Source organism: Sparus aurata, chromosome 11, assembly GCF_900880675.1.
Source record: "Sparus aurata chromosome 11, fSpaAur1.1, whole genome shotgun sequence".
In the NCBI taxonomy this organism is placed as follows: Eukaryota; Metazoa; Chordata; class Actinopteri; order Spariformes; family Sparidae; genus Sparus; species Sparus aurata.
Window position 1 is genome coordinate 8,073,349 of NC_044197.1, and position 25,953 is coordinate 8,099,301.

The 25,953-nt window shown below is 43.6% G+C and overlaps 1 protein-coding gene across 2 annotated transcripts; it reads left to right on the forward strand.

Annotated features, from left to right (window-relative positions):
• The first annotated feature begins 342 nt into the window (after positions 1-342).
• On the forward strand, positions 343-23,902 carry kita (KIT proto-oncogene, receptor tyrosine kinase a). Of its 2 annotated transcripts, none has more exons than XM_030434181.1 (21): positions 343-706; positions 4,429-4,683; positions 7,378-7,662; positions 7,753-7,892; positions 9,354-9,546; positions 9,917-10,103; positions 10,694-10,809; positions 11,064-11,178; positions 12,740-12,924; positions 14,271-14,377; positions 14,491-14,617; positions 15,161-15,265; positions 16,036-16,146; positions 16,287-16,428; positions 16,597-16,688; positions 16,806-16,936; positions 17,290-17,412; positions 18,684-18,795; positions 18,911-19,010; positions 19,290-19,395; positions 20,728-23,902. In XM_030434181.1, exons 1-21 carry the CDS (start codon positions 652-654, stop codon positions 20,908-20,910), a joined length of 2,970 nt encoding a protein of 989 aa, XP_030290041.1. In that variant the 5' UTR covers positions 343-651; the 3' UTR covers positions 20,911-23,902. The 2 variants fall into 2 exon arrangements, with proteins under 2 accessions (XP_030290041.1, XP_030290042.1); XM_030434182.1 differs by having other exon boundaries at positions 344-706; positions 9,375-9,546.
• Positions 23,903-25,953: the final 2,051 nt, after the last annotated feature.

Genomic DNA, 25,953 nt, shown 5'->3' on the forward strand with positions numbered 1-25,953 from the left:
AAGACTGGACTCCCCGCTAACCTGCAGCTCACCTCCGTCACACCTCTGATATGGTTGTAATTATTTCATTTAATTTATTCTCTGTTTCGTTTATGTATGTATGTATGTATGTATGTATGTATGTATGTATGTATGTATGTATTTATTTATTCATTTGTTCATGCTTCCCTTTGGTGTAAAAAGTTGGTAATTCTTGGCAACATATCGAGCTGGGATGGACGTTTATCTTTGTCTTGATCTGTCAAACTGTCTCTGCGCACAAGCGAACAACAGGTCCCAAACACCTCCCTCTCTCTCTCCCTCTCTCTCTTTCTCTCTCTCTCTCTTTCTCTCTCTCTGTCCCTCTCTCTCCCTCTCTCCACCACTGGCTCATACAAACATGTAGTTGACGCCACAGTCAGTCAGTTGGTCAGTCAGTCAGTCAGAGACACCAGGTCGGGCCGCACCGTCCCCTCTGGCGCGCTCCGGGACAACAGCATGTTTGCAGATAGGCGACGACTGCTGCTGCTGAGCATCTGTGCCTTTAAAGACTTGTAAGTGCGCCTCCGCCAGAGCCCGCAGTCAACTTCCCTCAACTCCGACGCGAGAAGAGTGGAGCTACCTTAACCCATAAAGGCTCACCTTCACAGCTAGACCCATGGAATAATAATTATGGAATACCACTGGATACTGCTGTCTGTCTTTTTACACTTAACCTTCCATCCAGGTAAGACATTTGCGCTTGATGCGCCACTTTACGCACGCAACTTGTTGCAGCTCACTTCTCGGCCGTCTCTTAATGACTGCAGGTATGCAGCCAGTTCCTTTCAGCCCAGTAAGACTAAGATAATCCACATTGTGGTGAAGTTAATTGCTACACTTCGCCCTCATGATGCAATTCTCCACACTTTTCTTTGTTCTGGGAAGCGGTGCAGCGGGAGCTGCGAGAAGCTGCCGATACGACAACCTGAAGTCACTGAAACCTGAGGAGGAAAGTGGATACATCGGCTCATGATCTGGATGCGAGCGCGCTGCTTTAATAATGAATGTTTTATTCAGAGAACAGGGCGCTATTTACAAAAAAAAAAAAAAAAAAAAGTAATTAAAGAGCGGAGGTGAAGTAGGATGATGGATGATGATGGTTTTGATCGCGTTGTGCCTGATGGAAATCTGCAGGTTGATGCGGTTTTCCTCGACGTTGAGCCTAAAATAACCGTCATTATGGAAATATAACAGCAACAGCTTCTGATTCCTGGGAAGCACGCAAACGAGCACCTGGTATATCCAGGAGTGGTTGGCACGCTTACGCAATGACTCGCCTGTTGGGAGATTTTGTAACGTGTGTGTGTGTGTGTATGTGTGCGTGACTGTAACACTGAGAGGTTTACGACGTCTTCCCCGCAGTTTGGTTTGGGTTGTTGTGCTTATTCGCTCTGGGCTTGGATCATGAAAACACACTGAGACCATTTATGGTGAAATCGTCTGTCTGACCGAAGAGGTCAGAGAAGTCCACAATCACTTAATTGTATTATAACTGCAAATATCTCGTCTCGGAATGTTGTTTTTTTATTGGATGGCTATTTTAATGTTTGGTTATTTTACAACCTGCGATCTAAAGTCGACCATGATGGTTTTTTTCTTATCTTTTTCTTATCTTGTCAGGCGTTTGGGATTTTCCCCATTTTCCCCGAGATAACAAATTGCAAATTTATGGAAAGCTGTCGTGCCAGACTACACACACGCGCGCGCGCGCGCGCACACACACACACACCTACACACACACACACACACACACACACACACACAGACTCCTAACAAGTGCTGCTGTTCAACTTTGCGCTCCTCACCCGTGCGTCTGCGGCTGCAGGGCGGCATCAGGTGGACTCGGATCGTTTATGGTGCGCCCATTAGGAGCCGTTAATGTTCACGCCTTGTTGATAGCACCAGGGAATCTGACTGACTGTCACGTCTCCGGGCAGGGTGCGCAGTCTCTGTCATGTGATCCAATGAGGGCACGCCGTGAAGTTTGCCTCGAGCGCCTTTACGCAGGCCACAGACTGAACTTCTGTCGTGTGTTGTCCTCTAAGGTCAGCTCGTTAATTCAGTTTATTCAGTCATGAAAATCAAAAGAGATTTTGTTCATTAAGTTTGTTTAGAAATAATAAAAAACAAAAATCAGTCAATAAAGATCTCTCTGCTCCGACCACACAGTGCACCTTTAAGGATTCATTAAATAAAGACGCATTCAGTAAAACAAAACCTCACATTGAGAACTTGATGCTCCTTTTTATCTCCCTCCTGCCATGTTGACAACCACACATTGATCTTAGATTCCACAGTTGTTAGCCAAATATTTAGGCATGGACGCTCTGCAAACACAAGCGGCCCTCAGCATTACTAACAGTCCCTAAACAGACACATATTTGCATCATGATACATTGTTGTTTGCTGCTCTGTGATTTAGCTGATTGTCACAGAAGAGTCTGTGATGCCGCCACACCCTTTCAGTTCAAGTGGAGCCTGTGGGAATGGGACAAAGGGCGATCTCAAAATATGAAATGTGTCTGGGAGGATGAGAGGGAGCATCTCCGTCCGCCGGTTTCACACTCCTACTGTCGCCTCACCAGTGGGAGCTGCAGCCGCAGCCCTGTTGTGTTTATCACGAGTGGTCTCAATAGAGGAGGTTGAGCGTTGGGTTTGTCAGGAAACCAAACACATTACTCAGTCACTTTCCCCACCACCTGTTTTCACTTGGTGCCGCAGATGAAATCTTTGGGTTGCCCCGTCCACAGTGCGGTCGGTTCACCCTCCAGCTCACACATTGTTTTATTTAATGCCATCAACCGTAAATTTTTCCAAGAAGGGATTTCACGTTTACGATTTAATTTCTTTGGGCGATTACGGATTTCGGTTCAGACGTCAAGAGAAGAGGCTGAGGTTTCTGAGTCTTCTTTACCTGCATTGTGATGATGGTCCAAATTTTATAAGCTCCTTCTGTCATTTCTTAAACAAGCCATCGTACAGGGAGTGTCACATGTATCATTAAAGTTGGAGCTGTGGGTGGAAAATAAGAATGTTTGTGTTTCTTTAACACGGTTGTTTAATCCCAGTAGAGCTCCACAGATGAATCTGATGGGTCACAAGATGTGTCAAGCTCTATTCTTTGCTCTTCATTGGTGCATAGCTCCAACTGTTTTTGTCTGTACACCACCTTGAAACTAAGCAATTACAGAATGATGTAACTCCCTTGTTGAGCTACTCACAGTTCACATTGAGGCCACAATCCATGTCAGAAGGTCACAGATAGCTTCTGCTTTGTTTTTAGGGCTCACGAGCCTTAAATGTTCGGGAGTCACTGCGTTAGCATAACAATACGTAAATGTCGACGCTGTCAAGCATTAATCTTTATATTAAAAGACCTCTCGATCAATTTGGGAATGAGAGCCAGTACAAATCCTGTGTGAACAGGATTTGTACTGGCTCTCATTTGGGAGTCTTCGATCCCGTTGTTTACTTGCGGCTCAGGGATTGTGCCTTTAAGCTGTTCTAATGCACATGGATCTTGTGGGGTTGTAGGTGTTGACACATCGTGACTTCGCAGCGGTGAGAAAATGTTTGCAACATTTCCCTCCAGCAGTGCAACTCAACTCTGTGGTTCTTTATAGTCGGAAAACAACTTTCTCTCACAAATCCTCAGACTTGAAAAGGGGGCACATTTTACGCTCATTTTCATTTTCATAGTTTTAACTTGGGTTACTGCTTTGATATGTGTACAGGCTCTACTGTCAAACAACGCATTCGTTTTCTCACGCTGTCCGGTGCTGCGGCCCTGCTGTCTGAAAACGCTCTGTTGTGGCACCTGTCTCTTTACGAATACCCACTCTCCTCTGATTGGCCCGCTCGCACACACCTGAGCCAGCATCGCTAACAACAAGAGAGCAGCTGTGCTCAATTCTTACGTGCCCATCTAGTCGCTGGACATAACTGGAACTACTGACGAGGCGTTTCGGGAGCAGCGTTTTCTGTGGGATAGAGGAGCTTCTGCAGGTGTTGACTTTGACCTTTTTAGTTTTCAAGATCTTTTAAATGCACAAGAATCTATGTAAATATTTCACTGCCAGAAAGGAGAAAAACAGAAAAGCACAATAGGTCTCCTTTAAACCAAATTCCAACCGTCACGACTTTAAATTGCAACTCATTTTCTCAGTGAGCGTAATTATCAGCAATGTGGCCGTGATCGTGCATAATCGTTTCCTCCAAAGTGTGGTCAAAATGGGGCTACCTGGCAGCGTTTAGAGTCAACTTGGCTGATCATATGTTGTCATTTAACAGTGGGGGAATCGGGATGTTTGGGGAGCAGGGGATAGATTGTTTTTCCAAGTGGACGGTCAGTTTTTCTCCAGTGGCGTGTTAGATACGCAGTTGATTTCTCTCTCTATCCCATCGCAGGCAACACCAAGCCCACCATCACCCCTGCCGGCCCCCACATTGTCGTCTCGCTCGGCGCACCCTTGGAGCTGCGCTGCCAGGGTGTGAAGGCGATGCAGTGGCAGCGGGAGGAGCGGCCGAAGGTGCGGGGAGAGAAAAAGGTGGACGGGATGTCCACGCTGCACATCCCCAGGGCTCAGCCACTTCACATGGGCCGCTACATCTGCCTGGAGGAGAGCTCCCAGGAGACAGCCTCCGTTTACGTCTATGTGAAAGGTAGATGAAAGAAACCTTCTTTTGATTCTAACTGTCTTGTTTTGCATGAATGTGCAAATCAATTTGACTAAACTGTAACTGGAGAGCAGAAAGAGAAGAGGAATCTAGATCAAGTGTAAACAGACTGCAGGGAAGAGCAGAGGAAATGTGCTGCAGTGACAGGGAGCAGTGTGTGTGGGCGTGTTTGCAGAGAAAGGTGTTTGTAACTTTGCCCGGGACAGGTACAGTAGATACTGTTGCTATTTATTGAGTGCATGACTGCTGAGCTCTACTGTATTTCCTCCTCTGTGTGACTCCACATCCCCTTGGCCAGCTGCCATCTCTGCAGGCTTTTATCATGAGCTGATCACAATCCACACATCTACATTTGAGCCAACAAGCTCTTTTTACATGAGAGGCTCAGATGTGGCATTATTGGAAGCTCATCCTGTTCCTCATCCTGCTGATGAACCTGTGCTTTGGTTAATGTGATTGGATTGATCAAGATTTCACGACGTGCTGCCTCCGTAGGTTGATATCACAGTTGAGATAGTTAAAGCTTGGATGGAACAGCCACAGCCAAATTATCAGTTTGGCAGATCTGTCTTTGTGCCTGCTAAGTCTACGAATTTGGAAGATTTCAATTTTGGTTTGATTTGGCGACACAATTGGTTACCGTGGCAACAGCAAGCAGAAATACAACAGAAGTAGAGAGGAACTGCTGTATCAGTTCACAGTGCAGTCATATAAAACCCACATTGTGGTGATGTGTTGTCAAATGTGTTGAAGATGCATTTTGATGAATGATTGCGGTCAGATACATTATGTTTCTTGCGACTGCTTGACAATAAAAACAATTAAACACTTTTAATGTGAAGCAGCAGCGTAGGAAATGTTCACTTTGTAGTAACTTGGTGCAGCTCTGTAGAGAGAGTGAACAGCAAACAGAGAGGCTTTCATCAGTAAGTGTGCTGCCAGTCACCAATTTTTATGCAAATAATCAATTTATTCTTATCAAAAATAAGAGAGGAAATGCGGAAAATTTGCAGAAAAATGTATCGATAACCAAATTAAATGCAACAAATTTCATTTGAAACAGACATCATGAAAAAATCATGATATACATGAAGCATGTGGATCTTAATAGCAGACGTCCGTCTTCTTCATGTCTCTTTAAGACTTGAAGAAGATAAATATACGATATCCAGTATATACAAATAAAGGAAGTTTTAAGAAATATATTTCAGAAATGTATTTCTACTCTCTAATAGAATCTTTTATCTCCTCAAGACTATTTTTTTGTTTCAAAGCACTATTACTCATTTAACTGTAGTTACAGTGTGTTGCGAGGCACATATCTTTTCCTTCTCTATTTCCATTAGTACTTATACTATATATGTATAGTAGTAAGATATAAATATAGATAGCAAAGATTACAACATATGTATATATATATATATATATATATATATATATATATATATATATATATATATATATATATATATATATATTACAACATATATATATATATACAACATATATATATATAGCACTCATCCACAGTGTGATATGTATGATTCTGGATGGAGCAAATGTAACGTTTGAGATTTCTTCCAAAGGGATCGATAAAGTGATTCTAATTCTGGGATTTATACAGTATTTTAAATGGAACAGATATATACAGATATTTCAATTTAAGACAAAAGTCTCAAAAGTGCCCTTTTTACCCTGAAGGGATAAAAAGATTGCTACAACAATATAGCTCTATAAAACCACCGCAGTTCTGAGTAAAATCTAGGAAACATATGAACAATTATACTTTTATTCATTCCCTGATAATATCTGTGATGACTTTAGTAGCGCCCACTGACCTGGCAGCTAAACGCCTTTGAAAAAGAAAGACTCTGTATGTTACTCTTATAAAGTCCTCCCACTCTCACATTTTCTGTCACAAATGAGGGCAATGTTGGTGTTTGTTACGCCGCTAATGCACAGCCTCTTCTGGCTACTCCACCTCTCCTGTCCCCAAACCTGTCTTTGCAAGGTGCACTTAGCAGCAGTTTGTTTCTTAACTCACCTGAGCAATGAATCACCAAAATCATTGAAAACGTTTATAAAGTTGTTGTTTTTTTAAATCATTACTGCGGGTGTAGCTTAATTAGCCATGCAGCTTGCAGCTCTTAGCTGAGTTTGCTGACTGGCAGCTCGGGGTACTCTGGCAGCCTGGGACCAAACACAACTTTTAAGACAGACAGAGGCCAGTTTGGCGACAGGGAATTAAATTAAACAATTAAAAGGGTGTATGCAGTGGCTCTGACAGGACTCTGACTCAGAGAAGGAAAACATAGCGTGTTCAGGCGAAGGAAGACATGAAGTGTGAGAGGTGTGAGACAGAGGTCGGGTGTCATCCGCCCTGTGTCGGCGTCGTCAACACCCTGGACGGGCTGGGTCTAGCTTGTTCGCATGCCAACTGCAGTAGACAACTCTGAAACACAATACATGGACGCTTTTGACATGACGTCAACACTGTTATTTCTTCACATTCTGATGAGTAGTTAATTATTTTATATTGTAAAGCTTAAACCCTTACGTATTGCTCCTTTAACGAAAACTAGCCCCACCAGCTGTTTATCTTAACAGAGTAGCCCATCACACTGTCACTTATGAAGCAAGCAACTCGTAGTGATCATGTTATCATATTTTTCTTGGCAGATCCCGACAATCCTTTCAGAAAACCAATGGTGTTCAAAATCCTCACCCGAGAGGGTGACGCCGCTTCCATCCCCTGCCTGGCAACTGATCCGAGTCTGGACAACCTGAGCCTGGAAACATGTTCCAGTAGAGCTCTGGCCTCTGGTCTCCAGTTTTCTGCAAGCCTGAAGCAAGGCATCATCATCCACAACACACAAAAGGCCTACGAGGGTTGCTATGTGTGCACAGGGAGACTGAGGGAAGAGCGAGTCCGATCACATGACTATTTCCTGACAGTGAAACCAGGTAAAGGGCTATAAATACATGTGGGTGTGTGCGTTCTTGCTCCCTAACACACATCAACACTGAGTCACATTTGTTTTTCTTTCTTTTCAGTGCCCGTCGCTCCTCCTGTGATTGAGATGCAGGCACCCAAAAGAGTGATTCTTACCCGGGGTGAGGAGCTCTCCCTCACGTGCAACACAACCAACGTCAACGGAGATATCAACCTAAAGTGGGTCACCCCACCTGGCTCGGTGAGACTCTTCTGCCTTTGCTTTGCTGTGCGCTGCGCTGCTGGCGGCTGATTAATTAGAAAATGCTGCACATGTAGTCGCAAGTGTTGTTGGTTTTAAGATATTAAAGGGCTTTGATCAGACTTAAAGGAGACTTATTATGCTTTTTCGTTTTTTAAACCTTTCCATCAGTGTTTCTTAAAGTCCGCACCAGCAGCAGCTCCTCTGTCCCACAGAAAACACTGCTCCTGAAACGCCTCATCACTATTCCCGCCTTTAATTCTGTGATTCTGTGACATCACGCCGCATCATCATGTCACACATTTGCATTATAAATGGCTAGAGGCTGGTTTAGCACGTAAGTAGTATTACGTGTAGTATTCTAATATTCTGGTAATGACCCAAAATTTAATTATAAACTGGAAATGAGCACAATACGTCTCCTTCAAAGTTGGGAAGAGTCAACCACAAAATATCAGCTCTCACTGAGATCACTGCCCACAACCAGCAGGGTTTTCTTTTAATCTATTGTAAAATATATATATATATATATATATATATATATATATATATATATACACACATATATATGCTTAAATGTCCAATTTGTGAATCAAAGAATTCAAAAGACTCCAAATGATAATTACCTGGCAGTTGTATTGAATCCTCTTCAAAAAAACTTGTCATACTTATTTGATTTTTTTTGTTTTGTTTTTAATTAGTATTCAGTTATTTCCAAAATGAGTGGTCTATTCTTCTATTTGGTTTCCTTCCTTTGCACCTGGTATCAGTGGTTATCTGTTCACATGAATGACATTAGCCATGTTTACATAAAATATCAAGCGAATCTTAAGTGAACTTTAATTGAGAGATATCAAAATGAGAATCTGGTGCGTTTCCATTAACTGTTTTGGCGTAATTCCATCAGAGCGTGACGCTGTGTCGGCCACATGGCTATGTGACGCGTTGATATGGAAGTAAAAGGAGGCTTGAGGTAAACAACCCATGAAACAAAATGAAGAGGGGTCTTCAGGAATTACTTACGATGAGGCAAGTTGTAATTGTTCTTGCAGTCAGCTGATGCAAATGATTGCACGGAAACAGCTGATCAGTCACGTGTGTTGAAGGTTAAAGCTAAAGCGAGCGAGAATCAAGAATTCCCGTTTCCATAAAATGGAACAATCCCTCGATCCATCGTCATCATTGTTCCGACTCTATCCTCTATCCAAACGCGATATACTTCAAAATGCGTATGAAAATGCTTTATGGAAACATGGCTAATAAAAGGGGTCAAAGTTCATGCTGTCTAAGCTTCAGGATCTCCGTTCTGTGTGTACAATGTGGACGACCGCGCGAGCGTGTGTGTGTGTGTGTGTGTGTACTCGCATGCAGGCAGTTGTGTGTCTGTGTCAGTGTCTGTGTGCCTGGCGAGGATAGACACGCAGACGGGGTTAATCTCTAGAGATCTCTGGGCGTTGACAGGGTGCCGTCTGGTATCCACAGCAACCACCAAAGGTTGACGCTACCTCACATATCCAGACGGAGCACTTCACCCGCGTGCGCATCGCAACACTGTACATCGAGGCGGTCCAGCATCAAGATGCCGGGAGGTACCAGTGCGAAGCTGAGAACGAGAAAGGGGTCAGCACGCAGTCGGTGTGGCTCGATGTTTATGGTGAGTGTGCCAAGAGATCTGCTGCCAGTCAAAGCTGCAGTGTGTTACTTGACTTACTTCTTTTAAGCTGTGTAAAACTTAAATCAATGAAGTGTTTCCTCTTGGTCCCAAAAACAACATACTGCACCTTTAAGTCTCTGCCAGAATGTGAAGTAGTGTATTCCCCAAAATCTCAAGCATTCTCTGAAGGCACATGTGGTGTGATTCAGTTTGTGTCGTCTTGCCACTTTTCTTTGGAAGTGCATGCGTTGACTTGCCTGTAAGTCTCCAGACGAAATATAAATATGAAACAGGAATATTGATACACTTGCAAGCCTTGTGACATTATGTTATCTCGTTTCCTTGTTTTGTTTTTTTTTTTTCTTCCCAGAAAAAGGATTCATCAACCTAACACCCACAAGCAACAGAACCATCCAGGTCCGTTCAGGTGAGAGTTTGACCCTGAGAGTCGACATGGAGGCTTATCCCAAGCCGCACACTTTCTCCTGGAGCTTAATGGACCAAGGGCTGAGGAACACCACCGACCATGTCATCACCACACACAGCCACGAGTACAGGTGAAACAACACACACTTGCCTCGCGCCCCCCAGTTTTACCACCTAGATGAAAATGCTCATTAACCTTTGTCCAGTGGAATTTAACACCTTTGGTTTGGCTGCAGGTCGGCAGAGGCGCTGATGCAGCCAACCGCTGCACTTGTCACAGCTGCCTGAGAAAGTTGTAATTCAAAAAATGCCTCGAGGGTTCTAGTGAAACGGGAACGAGAGACGTCCTTTCAGGGGAAAAGAAACCACGAAAATCTGCAGAATTGTTTATGCCCTTTTTAATTATCTTAGACATCAATAACGCCATATCAACTGCGAGAAAAACATGTAGCCTATTGTTGTAGCCTGGAGGATAATTGGAAATGATTTGCATGTGCACACTCTCATAAAACAGATGTGCACGGGAACACAACAAGACTAGTTGTAATCTAAAAAGCAAATATGTGAGCAGTTGTTTCTCAGGCAGCATTGGCATGAATGAAGGATAATCTGATCTTTCCTTTTATTGCGCAATTTAAACTGAACACACTTTTACAGATACTTGTTTTTCAATTTGCCGAATTCATTCATGCTTAAGATTCAGTATGGTAAATTATTTTAGGTACACCAGTGAGCTGAGGCTGGTGCGACTCCAAACGTCAGAGAGTGGAGTTTACACCTTTCAAGCCTCCAACGGAAACGCATCAGTAAACCAGACCTTTACCATCTTTGTGATCAGTAAGTTGTGATTGTTTTTTAAAGGTTTCTTGGTCCCTTAAGCCACATCATGAATTGCACTGCCCCATCTTGCATTAATATTGAGTAGCTCCCACATGAGGGAAAAGGTGAAATGACCTTTGTGTGAAATGAGTTTTGCTCTGCAGCTCACTGCTCAGACTGCACTATGGTTCAATACAACTGAATACAAAACTCTCTCTGCTTGTTGTTTTTCTCTCACCTGACATATTCTGACATTATCTTGTGTCTGTTAGGTAAACCTGAGATTGTGTTTCATGACGGCCCAGTGGATGGACAGGTACGCTGTGTGGCAGGAGGTTTCCCCGCTCCTCGGATCACCTGGTACTACTGTGAACAGATGTATGCCAGGTGAGATATTCAAAGGAGACATATCATGTTTATGTTTAGGTGCCTTATTTTTATTCTGGGTTGCTACTAGAATAGGTTTACATGATCACAAATCACATCAGTTTTCTTATTCTGGCTGCAGCACCGTATTCATGCTCTGTCTGAAACGCTCTGTTTTACCTCCTGTCTCTTTAAGCCCGCCCCCAAAATACCCAGTCTCTTCTGATTGGTCAGCTCACACACGCCTGAGCTAGCACATCCAACAACAACAGAGCGGCTGTGCTAAGTTAATTCTCGCATATCAAACTAGCCTCTAGGCATAAATGATACAAATGTGTCACTCTGTGACTTAGTGTGATGTCACAGAATTAAAGGTGAGACTACTGACGAGGCGTTTCAGGAGCAGTGTTTTCTGTGGGAGAGAGGAGCTTCTGTTTATGCGGACTTATAATAAGTGCACTCAACTTTTGAACTGCAGCCTGATGTAATTACAATGAGTGGAACCGAACTGAATTAACAAACCCTCTTCATTTCATGACTGAACAAACAAACAGACCTTAAAGGACAACGCAATTTCATACTGTTTTACTCTGTTTATATTTGGCGGACCCTGCCACCTCTCTAGCTTCAAACAGTGTTCTGGGGACCTTATTTTCCTCTGAGAACAGCTTGTTTATTCAATTACGGAAAAATAGTATTTCTGCATTTGTATTATCACCTCATTAATATTGTAAATATCAACTTTATGAGTTTCTGAAATTCTTTTTCCAAAACTACGCAGTGCTCTTTTACGATCGGCACTTCATTTGTAGCTTCACCTTCAAACTTTCACCGACACATGTGAAGTGCATCTTGAGGGTCCTAAAGGTCAAACTAAAGACACGTTGGATAGAGTCGGAACAATGATGACGATGAACGAGGGATTGTGAGATTTGAAGGGGCTGACTTGTGATTGGTTGACAGTGAGAACATGACCCCCCCATGTGACAGGGGGATTGGAACGCATTAACTTGTGATTGGTGGGAGCGCGGGTATCTGCCCGGATACAACTGGCCACCGCTCGTCTCGTGTCAAACGTAAAGTGTGTCGAAGGAGGGGCACCTGGTTGCTGTAGCAACGCCAATCCCGAGCAGCACAGGCGATGCATCATAAGTGATTATCCAAACTTTGATTATAATTAAATCCAGTTAATGCTCATTAGATGCAGGCACGCAACTGTTTGAACAGGAAGTAAGTGACCTGAGCGAACCTATGACAGGAGCGGTGGAGTGAAACACGGAGCCGCTGTTACAATTTTCACTTTGATTTCATGAGCGCAGAAGGAATTCCCCGCATCCTTCTCACCTCTACTGAAACTAACTGCCGGCAATGTTCTGAAACATATGGAGCGTCTTTCTGTTGGTCCTGTTTAGTGTGTAAAGTTATTCAACCACAGACAAGTTTTTCCAAGGATCGGGAAAGGAATGTGTGTCTTGTTTTCAGAGATTTAGAGGGAGACAAGTGACCTGACAAGTGACAATTGCTGAAAAGCTCCGTGATCCCGTCAGCCTTTTGTCAACAGTATATAATCTTCTGCCTTCAGGTGCTCCCAACAGGTGAATGCCACCGTGGAGGAGCAGAACGTCATCACCGTCACACTGGTCAGCCCAAGGTTCGGGAAGACGGAGGTAGAGAGTCGGGTGAATGTCAGCAGGGGACGGTTCAGTACTCTGGAGTGTGTGGCGACGGTGGAGGGCGAGCAGGCCTACACCCTCTTTTCTATCAGTGGTGAGGGTCCCAACGCAGTGAAGAGGGGGGAGGCGCCTGTCGCTCTCATGTTTTGTTGCTGAACTGGTGTAATCCTCTGCAAGTGCTCACCTTCACATTAGAATGAAGCGCACTACAGAGGCTGGAACAGACGTGGTCGTAAATCTTTCTCCACCTTCCATTAAAACTTCACAATCACGGTTACATTTTCTCCCTCTGTGGACTCAGAAACAAAGTTATCACAGCAGCTGTAGACCCCCGAACACACTGGATTTAATCCTCAACTCCAAATATTTACTAAAAGCACAATTCGGCCGAGGATTAACCCATAAACTTGGTCTTACAACTAGTCTGTCCCTCTATAATCTGTTAGGTAAACATTAGCGAGGAGAGATACCTCGGACGTGATAAGATGTTGTCGCTCACAGATAGGAATTAGCCCCCAGTCCCTTGTTTACTTTGTGACTCCAAATCCGCCCTGTTATAACGGCTTCCCCATCTGCTGCACTCTGTCCTCAAAGTGGTGCCAGTGCAGGAACTGAAAGCACAGCAAAGTTGCCTGAGCCCGGGGGGACCTGGGGTTTATGCAGGACTCAGGGGGGCTCACTGTGGCTACAGCGGGTATGTGGGCGAGCATTATGATGATGGAGGAGAGTGTCTGTGGCCTGGCAGGACAGGCCTCAGGGAGTGTGTGCCCAGGATTTTTCTTTTTTTTCTTTTTTTTTTTTGCGCTTCAACAGAGTAGCAGCAGACCAGGCGGAGGCGCTGAGAGTGTGGAGCGCAGTAGGAGTCTTTGGCGGTGCTGGGCATTCTGGGGCTGTGGGAGGCTTGGAGGTGTCAGTGAGCTGCAGCAGCAGAGAATACACAGGGCTTTAGAAACCACTGACAGGTTTACAGGGGATTAGTTCCTGCAGACTCTGCATTCTCAGATTTGAAGTGGAGAGAAAGCTTCTTATCTCTAAAGAGCTTATTACACCCCACTGTACAGAGGAGCAAAACAATAAGGCATCACAAACAGACAGACACAAAAGAACAGAGCCCTGATTACAAATAATTACTCAGCGCCACAGCTGTAAAAGCAACAACAATGCAGCAAAATTAGGCATAATCAAAGCTGATTGGAGGCGGTTAAACAAAATAAAGTGCAGAATGTGCAAACAAAACGAGAAGTCTGACAGAATGTAGACATATATAATTGGATTAGTTTGCTGTGATTTGACCAGAGTGGGCTTCACTGTGACTTAGCCTTCCACGGCTTACCTTAATGCCCCCGTGCAATGTCATTTAGAGTGTAAACATGACAAACCACTGACTCTGTCTTTGCTGCTTCTCTTGTGTCTAACATGATCGTATCTGTGTTCCCGCAGAGAGGACTGTTCCTCATGATCTGTTCACCCCTCTGCTAATTGGCTCTGTATCAGCAGCAGGCATCCTCTGCCTCGTCCTTATCATGCTCTTCTACAAGTACATGCAGGTAAAACGCCGCTGCTCCTTCTCCTGCATGGCACAACCTATTTCATCGTTAAGTGAGTGCAGCATGTTAAAACCCTGTGTTTTGCTCTCTTTATTTGCCTGCATCCGTGACAGAAACCAAAATACCAGATCCAGTGGAAGGTTATCGAGGGCATCCATGGCAACAACTATGTGTACATTGACCCCACCCAGCTACCGTACGATCACCAGTGGGAGTTTCCGCGAAACAACTTGCGTTTTGGTGAGCGCCCTGCACACCTCTATCAAAATCATCTGCAGCGTGTGCCTCCATGATATCATGTTATCTCTGGATCACTGAGATGCACGTCCTGGTTTTCATGTCTTAGGTGTAAATCAGAGTAATATGAGAGAAATGGTGGTTTGTGCCAGTAATAGAGCCTCACAGGGCGGTCTGCATTACATCACCACAGCACCCGTAGGCGCTTTCACGCTGATTGACAGACACTATGTTTTCTGTGTATATGGACAGAGCATTACGGTTTTAAGCCACGTCTATGGTCATTACAGACCAACCAGTTCCACAGCTCATTAATGATGAAACCCCACTCCCTCACTGCAAACACAATATTGTTGACATATTCTGGGTGCCGTTTTTAACAAACCTCCTCAAACAGGATCCTGCGTGTCCTGGTGCCTGCTTACACAGCCTGGGGGCTAAGACTGGTGTTGTCCTAGGAACGCTGGCATGCTGGCTCGGAGCCAGTTTTGTGGGAGGGAAGCAGGATGGGGAATAACAGTTTTGGGTCTGTCGTCTCATCTGCAGGGAAGACGCTGGGATCTGGAGCGTTTGGGAAAGTGGTGGAAGCCACCGCATATGGACTCTCCAAAGCAGATTCCGTCATGACGGTGGCTGTGAAAATGCTCAAATGTAAGCGCCGTCATCACACTTGCAAATGAAGTGGAATAAAGACAGCTTGGCTATTTTGACAGACAAATGAGCATAGTGACTTTGCACTTTTAAAGGATAAGACCACCAATTTTACATGTTAAAGTGTGTCAACAGGGTTGGATAGTAGTACTGTATGTTAAGTATAAAGCCTTTTGCGGCTCCAGAGGAAGCTGCATGTAATCTGATACATTGCCCCCAGTGATGTCTCTCAGTTGTATTGTGGTTAATGTGGGCAGCAGGTTTCAAAAAAGGTAGAAGAATGCATGGAATAAAAAATACTAGATAACAGATAATCATTTGGTTTGAACTGTCGGTACTGAGCACAACACTGTCATAGGAGTGCTCTCAGACCAGTGGACAGCTGTTCAAAACCTGGCACCTACATTACCCACAATGCAACTTAGCCACTGAGTGACATCACTGGAGGAAAATTATTTATTTATTCACATTTTTTTTGATAATTTTGATTAATTTTCAAATGCTTTCAACTAAAATTCCTTTTTTATTGCAACGTTATTATAAGCAGTAGACCTGTAAACACATTCTAATGTGTGACTTGGTGGAGTTACCCTTTAATAAGTAGTCACAAATAAATGATTTGCCTGTAGGTGTTTGAGCAGGTTTTATTGTATTGCTTTGCACAGTACCTTTTATTTTAATTAGCCTCCAGCACCCGAAGTGTAATCATAGAGCTCAGTTCACTCCCTGTGCGCATGCTGATTATCTTCCAATTTTTTCTTTACGCACAGCAAGCGCTCATTCCACAGAGAAAGAGGCACTGATGTCGGAGCTGAAAGTCCTCAGTTACTTGGGAAACCACATGAACATTGTCAACCTGCTGGGAGCCTGCACTGTTGGAGGTGCGGAAGCCATTTTGTCCTCAGTTATCACTTAAAGGCTGTGGAGTGAAAAGAGACTTGTTTTTTGTTTTTTTGTTGTAGTGCTTTATTTCACCAAATAACTCTGCTTTTTACAAAATCTCATCTGTCGTTGTCTTCAGGCCCCACGCTGGTGATCACAGAGTACTGCTGCTTCGGAGACCTCCTCAACTTTCTGCGCCGAAAGAGGGAATCCTTCATGTGTTTCAAGCCTGAAGAAGACTGCTACTACCACAACGTCATGCCGCAAAGGGACGCAGCCGGGTCAGGTTCTTTTTTGTGTGTAAAGAGAGGGTTATTGTGTGTGGAGGAGACAAGAGAATACTAGTATTTACTATCCAGAACGTGCGTAGGATGAGGGTATTTGGACAGCAGTGTGCCTGTGTGTGGCTGTGCTCAGCTGAGACCAGACTGCTCCTTTCCTCTTCACAGTGACAGCTTGAATGGCTACATGACCATGAGGCCTTCTGCTGCTGGCAACCTGCCGCTGAGCTCATCTGAGAAGAGGCGCTCACTACGCAAAGGCAAGAGTGCCAGCCATTCATCAAATTTTCTCAGTCTCAAAATACACAGAAAAGCAAATTGAAGCAAGACTTGCACCACTAGAGAAAAAGCAATCATCATACTGTTTGTCTTCCCAGGTGGCTCCTACGTCGAGGCGGATACGGAGAGTGCGATGTTTGACGAGGACGGCCTCTCTCTGGACACCGAGGACCTGCTCAGCTTCTCGTACCAAGTGGCCAAAGGCATGGAGTTCTTGGCCTCCAAAAATGTGAGCGTCGCACAGCATAGATCACACTTGATTTTTAGGATGAAACTCTGATGTGAATTTCCACAAAATGCAGAGCACGGATCGTGTTTCAACGGCCGCTGAAGTAAACAGATCTAAAACGCGTGTCGGAGCATGCTGTTGAAAAATGTATTAGTCGAGGAGGCAGGATCCTGTGGCCACTGAGCTCATGTGTCAGTGTCAGCGGTGGTGTGTTACAGATTCAAGTGTGGAAACTCCAGACCAAACTGCATTCGAAATAGCACTTCATTCACGACTGATGTTATATTATTGATTAGGCATGTATATAACATGTATCATTAGATATTAAAGGCAGCGGTGCGTTTGTTTTTCAGTGTATCCACAGAGACCTGGCTGCCAGAAATATCCTCCTGACTCAAGGCAGAGTGGCAAAGATCTGTGATTTTGGCTTGGCTCGAGACATCACCACGGACTCCAATTATGTGGTAAAAGGCAACGTAAGTCTGCGCTACAGATGTGCCAACCTTGTCTTAAATCAAACCCTGAGGTACAGTTTTCTGGTTTGGAAATGTCAAACCACCCAGTTTGTAAGATAATAAATCAGTTGGCTGGTCGACCCTGCAGAGTCTTTACCAGTCAGAGTTACAGTTTAAGCCGGAATTTTTTTTTCTTTTTTTTTTCTTCACCACTGTGTGTGTTGAGATGATTCATCCAATGAATAAACAAAAATATCTGGTCAAAGACAAACAGTCTGATCGTGAAGGCGTGTTACAACACATGTTCAATACCAAAGAGCAAATCCAGTTGCCTTTCTGGGAAATGTTTGGATAACGTTACATCTGCTAAAGCGATGCGTCAGTGTGCTACCAGTAAGTGCCTCGTCATAGAAGTGTTTGCAAAGTGTCACATTTACACCTGCACAGTGGCAGGTGCAGCTGTTGATGATGTAACTGACCCAACTGACAAAGTTAACGTTGGCCTGCTAACATGAAGAGTAAAAGAGACTACAGTTGCTTCTGATGTGACACTTGAATTAAGTGTTGTTTAACAGCAGTGTAAACTGTTAAATTACAGCAAAACAACAATATTGACTGAATGATGTTAGCTAGGGTTAGCTTGCTCAGAGATTCCCCACTCCCTCTAAAGTTTGTGAAAATGCCGACTCTGACACACATCATGTGTTTCTGGATATACGAACAAGTAAAGAATAGGTCAGATACCCAGACTTTACCGGCTTGTAATGGTGCTTGTTAGTTATATTGTTTATTTCTTTTAACCGGAAAACACTACAGATCTTTACTAGCAAACAAATGAACACATCAGTAAATGACAGTCAGTTTTAAAGAATTGGCCATCTGTCGAATTCATACTCAAATAATATTGGGGGCAGCATATTGCTTGAGTCACCGCTAACAGCTGCTGACTGTGGCTGCTGCTAGTTAGTTAGCCGTGCAGCTAGCGGTCCAGACAGTTATTGCGGCTCGAGGCAGGAAAGTAATTTTTCTAAACGACTAATTTCATGACTCATTTTGACGTATATGTGACAAGCGATGAGCAGACTGCAATCGGTCACATGTCTATGATGAGTGTATTTCCATTTTTTCTTATGTGTAAGGTATCATACTGTATGAGTCTTGTTTTGAGATCCCCAGGCAAAAAATGTGCATACCTGACCCTGGGTAAAGTCTGTTCATGTAGGAGTCGTCAGTCACAAACCTCTTTTAATGATGTCAACTTTCCGTCACCTCACCGAGTGTTGTTCTTTCAGGCCCGTCTGCCAGTGAAGTGGATGTCTCCAGAAAGTATCTTTGAGTGTGTGTACACGTTTGAGAGTGACGTGTGGTCCTACGGCATCCTGCTTTGGGAAATCTTTTCACTAGGTAAGTCTATGAATCATTGTGTGCGTTCATACATGCCTGCATGTGTGTGTGTCTTTTATTTGGCTATCTGTGTGTTTTCTGCATAAATGTAACTAAATCGCCCTGCTGAATGTAGGAAACAGTCCATATCCCGGTATGCCCGTGGACGCCAAGTTCTACAAACTAATAAAAGAAGGATACAGAATGGATGCTCCGGAGTTCGCACCCAGTGAAATGTGAGTTGTCATTCTGGTAAATTATGACTGCAGGTAAGAACTGCTGATGTGAGTTGGAAAGACGGAGGAGATGAGACGATGAGGAATGCAGTTTGGGGAATTTCAACCACTCTCATCCTGTTGCATTTGGCATTTATCTGCGGAACAAAAACAGACATGTTCAAACTTTTAAGTGTCTTTTGAGAAAAGCAGTACACACCCACAAATCAAGAAAGGGTGTGTGGTAAGTGTAGATAAACAAAAGTGTGTGTGTTTGTGTGTTTGTATGCCGCTGTGCAGGTATCAGATTATGAGGTCCTGCTGGGATCCTGACCCCTTCAACAGACCCCCCTTCAGGAAGGTCGTGGAAAGGATTGAACAGCAGCTGTCGGATGCCACTAAGCATGTAGGTTGCACCGCTTTGATATTATTTACTTCAACGACAAAAGGTTTGACATTCCATTCCGTAAAAATAATGAAGCGATAAGGTTTCACAGGCCGCTCAGCAGGATTGTGAGGTCGTGAAATAAGAGCGATTCCACGGTAAACAGCTCATATGGTTCATGTGAGGCCTTTGGCAAAGGCAGCAACAAAAAATGTGTGATAATGCTAACCGCTAAACCAAGACTAATGGACCCCAGGCTTATTTCATTGGCTGAAAGCTAATGTGACATGGTTCATGTAACGGCAATTGAGTTCATGTGACCCAATTTTTAAGCACAAAGAAAATACAAAAAAAAGGATGCTAACGCTAACCGCTAAACCAACACTAATGCATACCAGGCTAATGTTAACTCTGAAATCATCTTAAAAAGTGTCTGATTCTTTATCTTTTTATAGCTGCAGGCTAGGTGTTTAATGTAAGACTGTGTAAAACAGTTTTCAAAGTCACCTTCACAGTGTCACACATGATTTAGGTGAGGGCCTCCCAGCGTGAGCCAATGTGTCTAAACCCTCACCCATACATTGTTGCTTAACCGTCAAACCCCTGCAGCTTTAACAGTTTTCCATGAGCTTCAAAGGGACGTGTGGACATTTCTAGAGGCTTCACTTATTTGTTTTCTTGCTGAGAGTGAGATCAATAGACATTCAATACCACCCTCATGTTTGATCAAAATATGACTGAAACGTTGAAGCTGCAGCCAGGAGGTTGTTAACCAGCCCGGTTCCTGCCAAAGCACAAAAAAAAAACTGAATACACAACAAGACGTGGTTTTAAGGGATTATCGGCTGGACTTTCCGAAGCCACAAATTTCATTTAGGGTTTGTGTGCGCATGAAACAAGATATAACAGGTCAGAGAGCTGGTAGGTGAATTCGTTTTTCTTTGCTACACTGGCGTGGCTCAGAGGATGTCACTGTCAGTATGTCAGCCCACCCACTTTGATCCGGACTGATGTTGCCGCTTGATGACGTTAGCGTTTTGCTAAAAGAGTGCAGCCTCATAGATCTGCTAACGTGGCTGACTCCTCACACCTGTCAACCTGTTAACACGGGCGTCAAGATGCAAAGCAAGACATCACGCCACTCACAGGCGTCACAAGAGTCAGTTGCGACTCAAGCCTCAGGGAACAACCCGCTATGAGCGTTCACAAACACGCGACTGGCACCGCACTTGGGAAAATCCAGTTTAATTCTGAGATCTTTGAAATGACGTAATTGAAACAACATAAAAACCCTAACCATCACAAACTCCTTCTCTCTCCTTGTTCCCTCTCCCGCTCCTTCCTTATCTTCAGATTTATCTGAACTTCAGCTCCAGGCTTCCTGTGACGCCCAGAGCCAGGGAGGAGCCCAGTTCTCAGAGCGCGGCTTTTCACAGTCTCAACTCAGCCGGCAGCAACAGCCCTCCGACCCAGCCCTTACTGGTCCAGCATGAGGTCTTCCTGGAGGGGACAACCCTCAGAGCCCAGCGGGTGTAAGGACCCACCCAACCTGTTTGGCTGCCTCATAAAGTGCCTGTAATGTTCCGCCACAGACTGCCCGACCACTACACCCGCCCACCACCCCGGTACTAGCAGCGTTTGTTGTCACATGTCGCAGACGGAGTGGTAATCGCCATCTATCAGCAAACACAACAGCGAAGGAAGAATGGCTTTTATCACTGTGATCACTATTATTGCCTACTGATTAGAGGGAGGACAGTTGGACTAATGCTCCCCTGCTCATAGCGAAGAAACTGTTCAGGCACCGGGGAGGGTGGAGGGACATCAACTGTTTCTATACAACTGTCATTACCTACATGAATACACTGTTCTCTGTTTGTTTCTTTTTTTTTTCCTTTTGAGTTTTTCCTACACATTTCATAAAGGTTGTTTTGTTCTTTTGTTCTTTTTTTTTTTTAGCAGTCCGTACGTTTCTTTCTATCTGTTGGAGACATTTTATTTTCTTTTATGTTTTGTGTTTTTGTTATTCCTTGTCGTTTCCCCGTCACAGATATTTATGTAGCGTTTTGATTTTCTCGGTTGGCTCTTGCGATCGTTGGAGGAAGATTTTAAAAGACAAAAAAAAAAAAAAGCACTCGAGGCACTTGAACGTCACACCATTACACACACCACGTAATGCAGCTTTTTTTTTTTTTTTTTTTTTTTTTGTCCTTTTGTTGTCAGTATTATTTCCGACTGTTCAGATCCACGTGTATGAAGGAGATACTTTTCCGAGGGGCCAATTTAAATTGAAATATGGAGACACTGGTATACAGAATAAGCTATTAGACGGCATGGTCGCTCATGCTTGAAGTCCATAAGTCAATTAGGAGATGCATTTCCTCTCTTTTAACGTCGGATGTCACTACCTGTAGAGCAAGTGTCTTTATCTGTAAACACATAACGTGGATCAGTCCATGATTACTTTACACACACAGTTGTCTTCAGAGATGGTACGCTAGCTTTTCCCTTTATGTGCTTGTTGACTGTATATGTGTACATATCCATAGGTAATGATGTTAGTCATTGCTTAATGATTAGCTGGGAAGCGTCAGAGAAAGGAGACACTCTGAGAAGCCTTTAACTCTTAGCGTGCGTAGTAGCTTTGTTACATAGGCATGTAACGCGGGTGTATAGTTTCACTTTTGGACAGCTGGACTGCTGGAGAGTTCTCTTGTAAGGGTGTAAATAACTGTTCAGGTTTATATCGTCGCTCTCCTGCCACATCTAGTGTATGATCTTTGTTTACAAGCATGAGACAGGTACTGCCATTTCCGAGATGTGTTTTCTCTGCTGTTCAGCTTCTTCCCCTTCGTGAAGGACCAGGAACCTCTCCGTCTGTGTTTTTCGCCCACGCTGTTGTACAGTATATATCGTGGATAGATTCAGGGCGATGCTCATGTTAAAATGCCATTAAGTAGACTGCGGTGTTCCCTGAGGTGACAAGCCAGAGGAAAACGGAGGGTCATGAAGGCCTGGTTGCAGAGATGGTTGGTCATCTCATTGTTCCCTCGACCAGTAGCTGGTTTCCCCGCCGTCCTTCTCTTCTTTGTATCCAGCTGTTTCCTCCATCAGAAGTGGGACTTTCAGCACCTCTCAGCCAGTAGTCTGTGTCAGTCCAGACCATTATGATTCCCCTCTTCCCACTGGTGGATGTTGTTGTGAAAAGTACCAGGAAAGTGTCCTGCTTGTTTGTATGAACATGGGTGTGTGTGTGTGTGTGTGTGTGTTTGTGTGTGTGTGTGGTGCATGTGTGTGTGCGAGCGTGCACGTCTACTTGTCTCTGTGTGCGTGTCTGTATGAATGCCGAATATAAAGAGTTACTGTCAAGAGGTGCCACTACTTAAGATTCATGAAGTCGTTTAGGCTACTAAAACCCCACCGTCTTACTGCTCTGTCTTTTTTTGTAAATATAAATGTGCGTATATTGTAAAGTAATGTCGTTGCTTTTAAAGATGTCTATCTTGATGAAGACGTGGTACATTGATACAGAATTTTATGATGCTGTATTTTCTTACGTGCGCGCAGATTTCTGGCTGTAGATTCGAGTGGAGGAGCTTCTTGTGTCTCTGTCACCATGGTATCTTAAAACAGAGGAGAATCACTTTGGATAAAGGTGCAATATGTAAGAACTGAATTCATACACAAATAGGGGGCAGCATATCACCAAAGTAACCGCCGCTAACTCCAGTTAGCTAGTTAGCGCAGTTAGCTGTGCAGCTAGAAGGTGAGAGTCGGAGCTCAGAGCACCGAGGGAATGTTAGTGTTTTTACATCGCTTGCATCGGGACGGATCGTGGCTAGCTGGTTAGCATGCTAACTTCTTAGATATCTCAGCGTCATAATACGTAAACATCATAATGTCAAAACTGTCAGACATACAGTAGCAGCAAACAGGAGGATCCTGCTCACTGTGGACAGGACCGCCTCTTTATTGAGTTCTTTGTCCTGATTGGATAAAGTGGGCGGGGATACCAGAAAATGTCTTTGCGCTTTTACTGTATGAGCAGGAGGAGGTGAGACACTCTGTAACCGTGGTTACTATTGGAACATAGAGCTTAACACATATTGTTACTTCACTTAAAGCAGCTTTATTTTTTATGTTTTCAACTCAATGCTTACATATTGCACCTTTAACCGTTTCATTTTTGGCTAATTCATCATCAGTCACATCGGCTCTTTCGGTAAATATGCCTCAACATGGCAGACTTAACTGCTCCTGATGGTCATGTCCGCTCATCAATATTCATGTTAATATTCATTAAAAAAAATTATCTTATTGGATATTTCAACCAGGAAGGAGATGTTCCAGAATAATAGAGATTATTTTTTCATTTAATTTCATTGCTGCCCTTGCATACAAGAGTTTTTTCCGCCTGCAACTTACTACATATTTATTAAATCCGAGGCTTTTAGCGTTACTATGTAAATTTGATGTGTTGCTGATACATGTGTCAATGTAAATAAAATTGTGTATATTGAATTCCCAATTAAACACTGTGGTCCCTTTATACAACCTTTGCTCACAGATAAACAATTTGCCCAACATGATGTCATCCTGTGCAGCTATGACCATTGTAAATCTCTTCAGGGAGACTGATCATGCCTTTTTTTGTTTTTTCCTTTCTTTCAGTGTTTTAAATGTTCAGGTTTTGAAAGTTAAAAAAGGCCAAAGTCCTCACCTGTTCTCAAAGGGAAATGAGGTCCTCAGAACACTGTTTGAAGCTAGAAAGGTGGCAGGGTCCGCCACATATAAACAAAGTAAAACAGAATGAAATGTTGTTGTCCTTTAAGGTGAATTTGTTTATTCAGTTCCTCCAGACATTAGTTTGTTTAGGCATTTAAGCTTATAAAATGATTAAAATATCTTCCCCAAAACTATGAAGGGAACCTTTAAAGGGACAGGCACTGAACTTTTTAAAAATATTGAAGCATGTAAAAATACAGTGACAAACCTGAAAATGAGATTAATATGTCTCCCTTAATGGAGATATTTCTCACGGCTGACATGTGGCAGTCATTACACTGTATTTTCTCAAGTGCAGTGCCAGCCGAATGTGTGTGAAGGCTCACAGTGGGTTGTCCCCCGAGGCTGTTGTCACAACTGATTCAGATCACCTCATCTCTGCTGTGAAATGGAGGTTCACCCGAATCTCTGTTTTTGCCAAATGCTAATGTAAAGTCCAGTAACCATCCACACACACACACACACACACACACACACACACACACACACACAGACACTATCTGATTTCTTTTTTTTTTTTTTTTTTAAGCCATTCTTCCCGCTCTCTATTCTCAATCACTTGGCTCCGGCCCAGAGAGGGACATCTGGCCGTGAGGGGGAAAGCCACGAGGCCGACAGCAGCACTCGGAGCAGAAAGACCTGGTGTGTAAGTTTGCGTGGGCAGAGTCCATTGTTTCAGGATCTGACTGATAAGAGACAAGCAGGAAATCCCACCATTGAAGTTGAGTGGCTGTAACCGAATGTTTGTTAGTCAGACTTGAGGAAGTTTTAAACTAAAGAAAAAGAGAGAGAGAGAGAGAGAGAGAGAGAGAGAGAGAGGCTGAGATGAATCTAGTATCATAGTAATAAGGCCAAATGCTACTTGCTGCAGCACTCCCATTTCAATGGAAATAAATCCTACGTATATGTATAAATCAAGTCTGTTATGATGTTTCCCATAGGCTTGGCCGGCAGGTACTGTAATAATATAGCTTAATGTTCTTTTCCCAGGAAAATCTCTGGTGACAGTTGCTCCTTTCATCTTCATTCAACACTAACATGTGAATTAAGCCCAACGCTTCTGAACCCAGTTAAACCTACATCTCAGAGACACACGATCCGTCAAGGCTTTTCTTTGCAGCAGCTACAAATTTCTCAGAACTACATGTTCATGTTGGCTTTTAGGCTCCAGCATTCCTCAAGGGCTTATAGGTGTGCACTGTGACTTAGGGTCTATAAATTGTTCTGTACATCTGTACCGTTTGTTAAATGTCTTGAACCGTAGCCAACAGTAGAGCTGTCAGTCTCTCTTTCTCACGGATGAATACAAAAACTGGGAAGTGATCTGTTCCCAAAAGTGGATTAATATTCCATCATCATCAGAAACTATGAAAAAAAACAAAAAATAAGTAAGAACATGTGCGTGTAACCCTGTGTCTTTGGTGCTTGTGATTGCTCAACTCGCTGCGGTTCCTTGCCGTGGTTGTAAATTTGATAAGCATGTCTCTCTCCTTCCGACACAGTTTGTGGTAAATCTGGCAGTTTAATACGAAACACCTCGCGTATGTTCTTTAAGCTTGAGGTGAGAGGGACACACGGACGCAACGATCGGGAGGATGTTTGTGTCAACCTGAACATAATTTTCTATGATTTGTGACTGAATTTCAACATTTCCAGGAATTAAACGATTGTGGCAAATACTCAAGAACAAAATGGCCCTCAGCTTCCACGCAGTTTCCCTAATCAAACATCTATTTAGAGAAAAGAAAAATAACAGTAAACCTCCAGGGCCTCTGTTAAATGTTTTTCCATGAA

Bases quoted from the DNA above. Each gene is read 5' to 3' on its own strand.
- kita (XM_030434181.1), top strand. From the start codon at position 652: ATGGAATACCACTGGATACTGCTGTCTGTCTTTTTACACTTAACCTTC. The intron at 15,266-16,035 runs GTAAGCGCCGTC...CTTTACGCACAG, and splicing joins GGCTGTGAAAATGCTCAAAT to CAAGCGCTCATTCCACAGAG. The intron at 18,796-18,910 runs GTAAGTCTATGA...TGCTGAATGTAG, and splicing joins TTGGGAAATCTTTTCACTAG to GAAACAGTCCATATCCCGGT.